The 11,344-nt window shown below is 45.1% G+C and overlaps 1 protein-coding gene across 3 annotated transcripts; it reads left to right on the top strand.

Annotated features, from left to right (window-relative positions):
- The first annotated feature begins 1,041 nt into the window (after positions 1-1,041).
- zgc:153990 (Myb_DNA-bind_5 domain-containing protein) lies at positions 1,042-5,770 on the top strand. 3 transcript variants are annotated; one of them, XM_030362170.1, is made up of 4 exons: positions 1,042-1,345; positions 2,518-2,716; positions 3,082-3,552; positions 3,741-5,770. In XM_030362170.1, exons 2-4 carry the CDS (start codon positions 2,590-2,592, stop codon positions 4,148-4,150), a joined length of 1,008 nt encoding a protein of 335 aa, XP_030218030.1. In that variant the 5' UTR covers positions 1,042-1,345; positions 2,518-2,589; the 3' UTR covers positions 4,151-5,770. The 3 variants fall into 3 exon arrangements, with proteins under 3 accessions (XP_030218030.1, XP_030218029.1, XP_030218028.1); XM_030362169.1 differs by having other exon boundaries at positions 1,042-1,486; positions 2,521-2,716; XM_030362168.1 differs by lacking the exon at positions 1,042-1,345 and adding an exon at positions 1,352-1,486.
- The last annotated feature ends 5,574 nt before the right edge of the window (positions 5,771-11,344 follow it).

The raw sequence follows: 11,344 nt of genomic DNA, 5'->3' as shown, positions 1-11,344 counted from the left end.
TTTACGGCACAAACCAGCACAAACCTAGCACAAACGAACAGCAGTGTTATTTTAATATTTTGAATGAGACGGGGGGCCAACTTCACACAGGTTTGCGGCTCGTACAGCTAGCCACAAACATCTGATTCGAGCATCAGATCTTCAAAATCCCCATCTTCTATGCCAGATCCAGTACCTTCCGCCATTGTATTTCAGTTTTATCAACAACCTCTGTTAGCCTAGTTTCAGACGCTGTGGATGTTAGTTTCTGCTTGTGAAGACCCGTCCACTGGCACTGCTCTAATAGGTCTGTAGTAGGGATGGGTGTGAGGAATCGATTACTCAAGTACTCCTCGTTACAAATGAACTCAAACTTTTCTGAAGCAAATGTATCAATCACAAAGCAAATGAAATGTATCCATTTCTGTGTGGCGCGTTCCGTGCCGTGTGCAGGCACGCCAGAATTCAAAAAGTTAAGAGATGGCGGTTAGAGCAAAGCGCAGCGAAGAATTGAAATACTTTAAAGAAATAGAAGATCAAGGTGAACTGTAAAATATGCCAAGCGAAATCGAGGTACCAGAAAGTACTATGCGGCAACATATGCTCCTGAAACACAACGGTGAGTTCGGGAAAGCACACCCGCACGCAGCTGTAATCCCGGGCGTGTAGAGAAGATCACAATGCTGAGTATTTCCATAGTTCATTTGCTGCCGTTTTATTTGCAGCTTTAAATTATTTGCAATGGTTAGGCTCCTTGTTTCGTTTTGTTTTTTTTATTAACTGTTACAGGCCTTGGTTCGACGTGATTTAAATTGTGAGACGCATATTTATTTTTGTAAGGAAAATGTGTTTTGAACGTTTGCAAAAATAAATAATGAATACTCTGATAACTGACTGTTTTGATGGAGAATAAGCATTACATGTTTGGTTGGTAATATTGTCGTTCATCATCAGGCCTATTCCTGCTGCAGATGCGTTGCATTCTAAAAATAGATTTGATTAAAAGAGTACTCGATTGATCCTCGAGGAATTCCTTCGATCACTCGAGTTTGGAATGTGGCTCCCACCCCCTATAGGGGGGTGGGCCTAGTGCTTGTAGTCTTACGAGAATCTTCCCCTCTTACACTTCCTATTTACTTCTACGCAAAAATCGTCATATTGCGTCATCTTTAACAGGAAGTGTTGGAGATCGATACGGATCTCTCCAGTCTCCATAAAATAAGGGAATGATGCACGACAATTCAAAAATATGGGTGGGTTATTAACGATACAAAGCTTAATGGAAATGGGTGAAGTTTCCCTTAAGATCCAAAAAAAAAAGCGGAAGAGTGCGCAGAAGACAACTACGCAGGTTTGTGCGCAGATGGTAAGTGCGCAGAAGAGCAGAATTTGGACATGCTTGGTGAGGGACATTCGCGTTGTCTCCAAAAAGTAAAAGCATATATTTCGTTTATTTTATACTAATCACGTTTACGGACTGAAGCACATGCTAAAGTTTTTTTCCAAGGTAAGCCATTATTATTCACGTTCCATTCAGAACCCGATTTGATTTGTGTTATCCTAGTTTTCAACCATAATGTTAGCCATGTTAGCTAACAACACGGAGCTCAGACTACAAAGTCGGTAGTTACAATGCATTGTTTACGTTTTAATGTAACTGCATTGTAACGCAATCAACCCAAATATTGGGTTATAGTTGTTGTAGGTTCAACACTTTTTTTTTTAGAATTTAAATTTGTCTTAGCTTGTTGAAGGAGTGTCCAGCTAGCATGGGATCTATCTGAGCTGGGAAAACCATTTTTTCCCACACAAATAGCCTCCTCTCTATCCACTTTGACCCCAAATAACGCAAATGTGTTTGTATGACTGCATGTCTTTGTCCTTTGTAAATGCACAACCAACAATCTTGGTTGAGGGCTATAGTATTTATCTTACTTAGCCAGCGAGTTGGGATGGAATAGGGATTGTCAGAAAAACAATCATGTACGATACAAAACATGTCCAATGCAGGTTTGACCTACATGTACATGTTTCGCACATTTGCAATACAAATTTGAATCGATGTTGTATACTGACTGCTAAATTGCTTTACACCTTAAATTCGAATGATGATACAGTAGGGGGTACTAGCTCATGAATCGCTTCTACAGTAAATCGGAGGAGGCAGAAAGAGAAAAGAAAAACTCCCCTAATTACATATAGTAGCCTACATATTTATCCGGTATAACAGAATAATGAATTAAACCCAGACGATGTGATGGCTACAAATTGCACACAACAATTTTGCTATAACGTTTTATTAGAACATATCTGTTGGAATGCAACAGACTGGAATCACTGATCACACTCCAACCTCTGCACTAGCGCACATCAGCTCTGTGCAAACACACACATCAACATAGTGCACCCCACACACACCTGAGTGCCTGTGCTGGAAAATATCATAGGGGAATCACTGACGTTTGAAGTCTTAAGAATGAAGCAGTCAGCAGCACAATATCTCACTCCTTTTCTTGGCCTATGATTTACATTTTTCAGTAGCCTGCTTCCACAGGCCTCACGTGGAGGTACAGGCGGAAGAACACATTCCTGATCAACACAGCCTGAAGGATGGCTTCAAAGATCTACTACACCGGAGAGGGTGGTGTACGCTTCAAGAAAAGGAAAGCACGGTTCAGTTTCAGTGAAGTACACATCATGTTGGATGAAGTGAAAAAACATCACCATATACTTGTTGGTAAGTAAGAGCAGTTCATTTGTTTTTGCTTACTTTTGTAGTTTTGATTTGGTTAGCCTTTGGCTTTTCCTGAAAAGCTTGAAGTTGTGCTATTTATATTTTCTTCCTTGAAAATGAAATGGTGCTGCAGGGTTTTTGATTGAATAACTAACCCCTCTTTTAATCTTTCTATTTGGATTTTCTTAGATAGTTTCCATAGTTCATACCTCCTAAAATGTGGGTGGCAGCAATATGCTTGAAGGCTTTTTAGGCAGCCTTTAAGACCCAAAGTACTAACACTTAATTGAGCCAGAGAACGTATATAGAACCTATAGTTAATGATCCGATGAGTTGATCCATTTTAACTGTTGCTTATGTTTCGGCAGGGAGACGTAATCATAGCGTGCACAGCAACCTGAGAAAGCGCACGTGGGCTACAGTAACCGCGGCCGTCAATGAGATCGGCGAGTGCCAGCGCGAGGTCATCGAGGTGGTCAAGAAGTGGTCGGACCTCAAGTGCGACACCCGCAGGAAGCTGATGGCCATGCGTACCTCGAGCCCGGGCAACCAAAGCCTCGGCTTCCGCAGAACCCGGGACCTGAGCGCCACGGAGAAAATTGTGCACCAGATCCTACAGATGGACCACAAGAACCCGAGAAGCCTGGAGGAACACAGTCCAGTGGGCGAGGAGGGGCTGGACGGGCTGGATGATCGGGGGGAGTCTTCTCTCATGGGAGACGAGGACTGGAACCCAGCTGGGACTCCCCCTGACTTAGACGTGCGGCCTCCTATTGCCTCGTACTTGCTGGACACGCGTGCCATCCGAAACCTTCAAGAAGATCCATCGGTCGCCGCATGTAAGTGCTTCTTTGGTTCCTCATTTAGATGTTTTCCGTCAGACTCTATGAACAGACATTTAGTATTTTAGTAAAAAGTCCTCATCTTAAATGTAAAGCAAAGGGACATTGAGTCTTTTAATTGTTCTCAGCGTTGTGCACGGCTCCTCACCTCAGTCAATCTCCCTCTTTCCCCCGCCTCGTCTCAGACTCGAAAGCGCCGTCGCCAGACCACTTCCGCCGTCCGCCCCCACCGCAAGCCACGTTGGCCCCCCTCTCTTCCTTAGCGGCGGTGGCGCCGTCGCCCTCGGCGTCCTCCTCTTCCTTCTCGGCCGTCCTGCCCGAGACGCCGGCCCCCCCAATGGACGCGCAGGGCTCCATGCTGCAGAGTGCGGCGCTCAGCCTGCAGGAGCAGCACACCGCCAACGTGCTGCTGGAGACGGTGTCGCGCTCCCTGGAGCTGCTGGCCGAGTCGCTGCAGCAGCTGGCCGAGAGCCAGCACTCGTTTGTGCGGCAGTCCCTGCAGCTGCAGCGCGAGACGGTGGACGTGCTGCGGAACTTTGCGGGCGGCGCCGTCGCCCTCATGCACGACAAACTCAACGGAAAGCCGCCACTGTAGCGGACGCCGGGGGGGGGGGGGGCTGGGCGTTAAGGAACGACAAAAGGGCCACGCGGTTAAAGTGTTTTTAATTTGCGGCCGTTGGACCCAAATAGTCTGGTACTCAAGGCCGCAAAGACCGACGTCAAAATCCAACGATGACTTAGCAGGGCTCCAGACTAACTTTTTCCTTGGGTGCACTGGTGCGCCTACATTTTTAATTTGGGTGCACCAGCACGTATTTATGGCGGGGGGCGTTGGACCGTGCCTGCCTTGCGCCGAGTTGTTGACAGACGGACGGGCAACCGGGCAGCTGCACCGGTTGCACCGACAATAATTACGCCATTGATTAATAATATTTTGACCATTAAATAAATGCCTTAAATAAATGCTGAATCTGTATCTCTCATAAAGAATATCGTCAGACAATGCCAAGGGATCGGTTCTGTCCCGAAAAACCCTCTGTCTCCGGAGAGACGCCTGTACGATAAGTGCGCCGAGGTCCATGGGAACACCCACAAATGGTGACGCCATTATCGGAGGAGGGGCTAGGAAGCTGCGCAAGCCGATATAAGTAGCCGATCTCCGGGTAGACTCGCTGAAAAGCTGCTCCCGACCAGGTTTGGTTGCGAGCGTAAGTTACCATGGTGATACAGCGACGCTTAAGGAGATTTCATGGTACAGCTAACCCAGGCTTTCAGCTCAACATACCTCGCTAACCCTATCGAGCTTCGTCGTACAGGCGCCTGGATTGGGGTTCGCGGGTTTGTTTAACGGCGTTGCTATTGTTACCGGTCTTGCGTGTTCCAACGGTTTATTAGGTATCTAATAAATCGCTGTCTAATAAATACTTCATTCACTGCCTCTTCCGTGGCCATTACAATATTATGAATAGACTGCTCTGTAAAAAAATAAATAAAAAATAATTATACCAGATACATTTTCAGTCGCACCGGTGCGCCCAAATAAGATACTTGGTCGCACTACCCCGAATTCTAGGCGCATGTGCGCCCAAATTAGGCGCACTCTGGAGCCCTGCTTAGTGGAATCCCCTAACCGTACAGTTTATACTGCTTCCAGAACCATGGGATGAGGAACTTTGAATGAATGTCCACCAGTGTTGAATTTCCAACCTGTGGAATAGTAATGGAGGAGTAACTGTGTCTCACTGCTAGCTACGTTTCCCCAGACATTAATATTTGTAGGGATACAGATGAGGTGTATTTTTTAATGCAATCTGTCAATGTGAGCAACGATTGTTTGCTATGTCGAGTGTTGGGATTTTTTTTACACTTTATATACATTCTTTCTGACTGTGACCATTATATGGTCAGTATTTTTGTGCAAGGCAGATTTACGTGTGCATTTCTAAGCAAGGCAGGATTTTTATGTGCTTTATGGTGAGGGATTTTTAATGATTCAAAACAATGCTATACCTTAAGTTGAAGGTTAATAATAAGGTCAAAAGGATATGAGGAACTATATCATATTTACAGATGATTAAACACTGAAGTCCATTGTTTCATTACAGTTTTGGAGTTCTGCACATTGAGTTCTTTGACTTTTACACTTTCATTGTTAATTTCAACAAGCTATTGATTTGAAGTTCCTTGCAAACAATAAAATCCTGATAGACCTCAATTTCTGAATCATGTCACATTTTGAACCACAAAGGGGGGCATATGAAATGCATAGGGGGGCACAATTATTATTAGCCTACAGTACGTATATTTTGAATAATCCTATCCTCTATTCGCGCAGCACATAATCATCACGTTAAACATAACCAACAGCAATATGACCCGGTAGCCTATAGCCTACATCACATCGTTCCTCATAATTTAAAGCATTACATTACATAGAAGCAATGCTATGAATATGTATCCATAAAACACTGGACTATACAACATATTAGGTGTAAAAGAAGTGAACAGGGATATGCATTGCCATTAGACGCACATACACACACACAAGGTAGCATAGGCCTACTTTGATTGGAGTCAGCGCTGTCCTCCCTGCTGTCAGTACAGCGGGAGGCGGCGTTCCTCCGAGCTGAACCTCCTCATCAACATATCCTTCCACTCGGACGTAAACTTGTGAGTCAGGTCCTTTCAAAAGAAAGCTGAATCAGCTGGGCCTTGCGTCTGTACAGCATACTGCGCCGATGCTCTGAGAAGACGTTTTTCAGTGTGGAAAATTAGTTTTCACACATTGCTGTTGAAGCTCCTAAAGTTAGGGCAAGGATGTAGGCTGTGAGAACAGCCTACATAGCCTGGAGTGCACAGTTGAATGTGCTAAGGATGTTTGCTATTGTCCATTTTCCGTCTTCGGGGGGAATCGGGGTGTCATTCATTTTCTTAACCAGGAACTCACGAGCCACAGTATATTCAGTTCCAGCTAATAGCAGGAGAGGGGTTACCTTTGATGGGTCCAGGAAATTATCCCCGGCCTCTGGGTTCAAAGCAGCCAGTGCGCCAATGAGCTCGCTACTGCACTCTCCAAAACGCGCATCCATCTCTCCTTGCACAGCATCAATAACTGTAAAACACTCTCTTGAACTCAGTCTTTTCGTCTATGTCACTTTGTGGCTGACCAACTGTTGCTTCAACTGTAAATCCACGGAGGTTCTTGTTAATTGTGCGTCTTCTCTTGGTTGGACCGGGGTCGGACACCGGCACAGCCTCCGTGGCCTCCGATCCCACAGTGTCTTCACACAGTCTGAAGCGCTGTTCACAAGTGTGACCGCGGTGAACAGGTCCATATCATCGGCTTGTGGTAGTCTGTTAGGCGGCTCAAAAAGTGACACCCGTTTCTTAACAAGGTGTGCAGTGAAAAGAAAACGCTGCAGCGTAATGTAACGAAGCAGCCCCGTAGCTTCGACGCGAACCTCGGCTCCAAGGCCTTGTGTGTTTTCCACCTCGGTCAGCAATGTGAATATGTCGTAAAAACTTTTCACCACAACTTTTACCGTTGCCAAGTGGCCAGTCCATCTCTGGTCCAAGAGACGTTTCAGGGTTTTGCCTTTGTACAGAACAGCCACGGTTGGCTTCCTGATGAAGTTGTACATGAATCACAACCAGATTAAGTTGGTGATTAAAGCAATGAATATATGGTATGTTACGATCCAGCTTGTTTTGGAGCAATTTCTGCACACCACCATGCCTGCCAGACATGAGTGATGCGCCATCATAAACCTGACTCAGAATTTTGTCTGTGCTGAGTCCGGCGCTGGTGAGCTCATCGATGATGACACCTGTCAGAGCCTCTCGATCACCTTTCTCAGGTGTGGCCATTACCAAGAGGCGTTCACACAGTTTTAGTCAACAAAACACACAACTACAGATATATTTTTTTGGCCCAAAGGATCCCGTGTGCCATCCACTTTAATTGAATACCAGCTATCGCCGACTTGCCCACTATCTCCTCTGTCACAAGTTTGCTCATCATTTCAATAATCTCGTTTTGTATCTGTGGGCCGGTATAGCGTGCATTCTGTGGGATTGTTTTTTGTTATCCTTATCAGTTCTGGATCTTTGCGCATTGTGCACTCGAAGAGAGACAAGAACAGCCCCATGGCACTATTTTCATCTAGCACACTGGCAAAACCAGCATTATGTCCACGTAACGGCAATTGATTCACCACTAAATACTCCAGCATATCAATTACGGCTGACATGTAATATCTGTTGCGCGCCAGTTGCTTTGAGTTTAAGAGTATGGCGACACATTAGTGCCATAATTCACTAATGTGATAAAAGATGCATTCGGGCGTATTATATTATTCCACACGCGTAGATATTAACTGCGAGCGCGCAAATGATCTCTGCGCGCGCAAAACTATGGCAAGCCGAGTGTGCCACAATTCGACTTCAATTAAACGCGTTCTGAAACGCCAGCACGCGTGCCCAGAACGCGTTTTGGTTTTCCTGAACGCGTTCCGGCGTTTCAGCGCGCGCGCCCAGAACGCGTTCCGGCGTTTCAGCGCGCGCGCCCAGCGTTTCAGCGCGCGCGCCCAGAACGCGTTCTGGCATTTCAGCGCGCGCGCCAAGAACGCGTTCCGGCATTTCTGCGCGCGCGCTCAGAACGCATATTAGCATATTAACAGCACGCGTGCTGTTAATATGCTAATGCGCTCCTCCCCTCAATTTTCTCAGCCAATAGATTTGAGCCGTTTTCACCTAATCATATGCTAGGGCAAACACACAGACAACATCAGTCGAGACCAGAGCTCTTCTTTCGCGAATCTTTTCTGTTGTGTCGTTCTTAAAGTCGAAAGATGTTAAGATGTTTCAAATTAGGTGGTTAATGTGGAGGTGGTGAACACTACAAGTACATACACTTTGACTATACACTATCTAAGCTACTTGACTTGAGTTAATCCTTGTAATGTGGACAGCAGTCTGATTTATGGTTTTATGGTAATCTTACGCATATGCATAGTTGTGGCCTATGTATTATGTACAATGTGTAAAGATGAACTTCACACCTTAGTCACACATCAGTTGACCAATCACAAGTCAGCTGGATGGATGGGCAGTGCCCTAGCTTGAGACAAAGACCAGATTTGTATAAATCACATTACTTTTGAAAAACTGACCCTGAAGTCCTTGATATTGTCTCTTCTCTATTGGCCTCTGCGGGAGTGTGTGTGTGTGTGTGTGTGTTTTTAAATATATATCTGGTTGTGATTCGTTTAATTTGGTTTACCTGGTTACATTTAAGTTTATTCGTAACTGTTCTTAATGGAGTCAGATGAATCTGTAGTTTCTCCTATTCTTCTCCATTGTTCAGAACTGAAGTATTTTTAAGCTTTAAGTTTCTATTTACAGAGGTGATGGACTTGGTGGGGACTTGATGTCCCTTATTGAGACTACGGTAATAGTAACATTATGATGATTATTAATAAATAGCATCTCAAGTCTGTCAGTCTCTCTCCAACAGGCTGTGTATATTTTGGTCTGTCTCTTTCCCCCAAGCCTGCAGATAGAGCTGTCCGGATGGGCAGGTACTGAATCAAAGGAAGGCCTAATTGGGCAGACTTTAAAGCCTCTTGCTGAGCATGCTGCTCTCTGGCTCTGCTTGCTGCTCCGGCCTGTTGTTACACAGGGCTGGCTGCAGCTTTTTTCTCCTTTACTGGTTTTTGACTTGTATAACAGTGTGGTCTTCTCTGTCAGTTGTACCTGTGTGGCCACATGCTGCTCTGGGTGTAGTAGTACCAGATAGGTTAAATGTAGAGAAAGAATTTCCACAACGGCTTAATAAAGTACACTATTATTGTATTTTTTCTATTACATTTTATATATTCTATATATATATAGTTTTTTCTATCTGTCTCATTCCAACTGATGAAGTGAATTATACCTCGTCTTATAGGCTACTACCACGTACAGGCTAAAACCTGCAACTGCATGTTAATACTTCAGACGGACTTATTTACTTCTAATGGAATTTTAACTCTAACTTCTGAACTCTTTTATTGTTTTTATTGTACTCAGAAGACGAATAAGCTGACTCATGTAATGCTGTAATAAATAAATGTAATAAACAATACGCTATAAATAAAAGTATTTTTTAATTATGTTATCATAGTTGCCACGGCACTTACCATACACAATGTTCGGTCAAGTAGCTTAGATAGTGTATAGTCAAAGTGTATGTACTTGTAGTGTTCACCACCTCCACATTAACCACCTAATTTGAAACATCTTAACATCTTTCGACTTTAAGAACGACACAACAGAAAAGATTCGCGAAAGAAGAGCTCTGGTCTCGACTGATGTTGTCTGTGTGTTTGCCCTAGCATATGATTAGGTGAAAACGGCTCAAATCTATTGGCTGAGAAAATTGAGGGGAGGAGCGCATTAGCATATTAACAGCACGCGTGCTGTTAATATGCTAATATGCGTTCTGAGCGCGCGCGCAGAAATGCCGGAACGCGTTCTTGGCGCGCGCGCTGAAATGCCAGAACGCGTTCTGGGCGCGCGCGCTGAAACGCCGGAACGCGTTCTGGAAAACCAAAACGCGTTCTGGGCACGCGTGCTGGCGTTTCAGAACGCGTTTAATTGAAGTCGAATTGTGGCACACTCGGCTTGCCATACGCGAAAGATGTTTTTACGCTCTCGCTCGAATTTAATTTTGGCACTGTGTGGGAGGGAACCAAGGCAGGGCGGGCTTTCCTATGATTGGCCGTTTCTGAAGCGCGATATTTGATTGACAGCCCTCCTCAGCCCTCCTCTAATTCAATTCTGAATTGTACAGTAAATGGCTGAAACGATAGTTACTTATTGTAACTCTAGATTCTATGAGTATAGGCGCAGCCTTTTAAGGCTATCGCTATTGGGTTATCCCTAGGCGTGAGCCGTAGCACTGAAAAATTTGTAATCCCCGACCACCAACAGCGTGGGCCTCAATTACGTCCGCGTGCGGCGTGCCTCAACGACGTCCGCATTTCGCAGATATAGTCGGGCGCCGGCGGACGTTCTGCTCCCAATAATCAGCTTTTCTTCAGCTATTTAAAGGACAATGAGGCCGACACTTAAAAGGCTGCGCCTATGCTCATAGAATCTGGAGTTACAATACGTAACTATTGTTTCAGCCATTTACTGTACAATTCAGAATTGAATGAGAGGAGGGCTGAGGAGGGCTGTCAATCAAATGTCGCGCTTCAGAAACGGCCAATCATAGGAAAGCCCGCCCTGCCTTGGTTCCCTCCCCCATAGTGCCAAAATTAAATTCGAGCGAGAGCGTAAAAACATCTTTCGCGAGAGGTTTTGCGCGCGCTGAGGTAATTTGCGCGCGCGAGAGGCTGTTTTGCGCGCGCAGAGATCATTTGCGCGCTCGCAGTTAATATCTACGCGTGTGGAATAATATAATACGCCCGAATGCATCTTTTATCACATTAGTGAATTATGGCACTAATGTGTCGCCATAGGGGAACGTATGATAATGGCCGTTTGTAGGAGACCGGTACTTTGGAACATGAGGATCGACATAAAAACAAAACCAACCTGGCTTGGAAAGAGATCGTCTAGGTCCGGAGTTTGGCCTGCCAGGTACTTACATGTTTTGTGAAAAACATAACAACTTTCATACGGTATCCCAGGGCCGGCCCTGACCAATTTGGCGCCCTAGGCAAGATTTTTGCTGGCGCCCCCTACCCCTTTGGATCGCACAGTAAATTCGACTACCAATGTTCAGAAACTCAGAGAAGCTACA

Source organism: Gadus morhua, chromosome 7 (genome assembly GCF_902167405.1).
Source record: "Gadus morhua chromosome 7, gadMor3.0, whole genome shotgun sequence".
In the NCBI taxonomy this organism is placed as follows: Eukaryota; Metazoa; Chordata; class Actinopteri; order Gadiformes; family Gadidae; genus Gadus; species Gadus morhua.
Note: the sequence above shows the minus strand (reverse complement) of the source record. Positions and strands in the feature narration are given on the sequence as shown.

What these genes read in the sequence shown, in the direction of transcription:
- zgc:153990 (XM_030362170.1), top strand. Translation starts at nt 2,590, where the DNA reads ATGGCTTCAAAGATCTACTACACCGGAGAGGGTGGTGTACGCTTCAAG. An exon ending in ACATCACCATATACTTGTTG is followed by an intron (nt 2,717 to 3,081) that starts GTAAGTAAGAGC and finishes ATGTTTCGGCAG; the next exon opens with GGAGACGTAATCATAGCGTG. An exon ending in AGATCCATCGGTCGCCGCAT is followed by an intron (nt 3,553 to 3,740) that starts GTAAGTGCTTCT and finishes GCCTCGTCTCAG; the next exon opens with ACTCGAAAGCGCCGTCGCCA.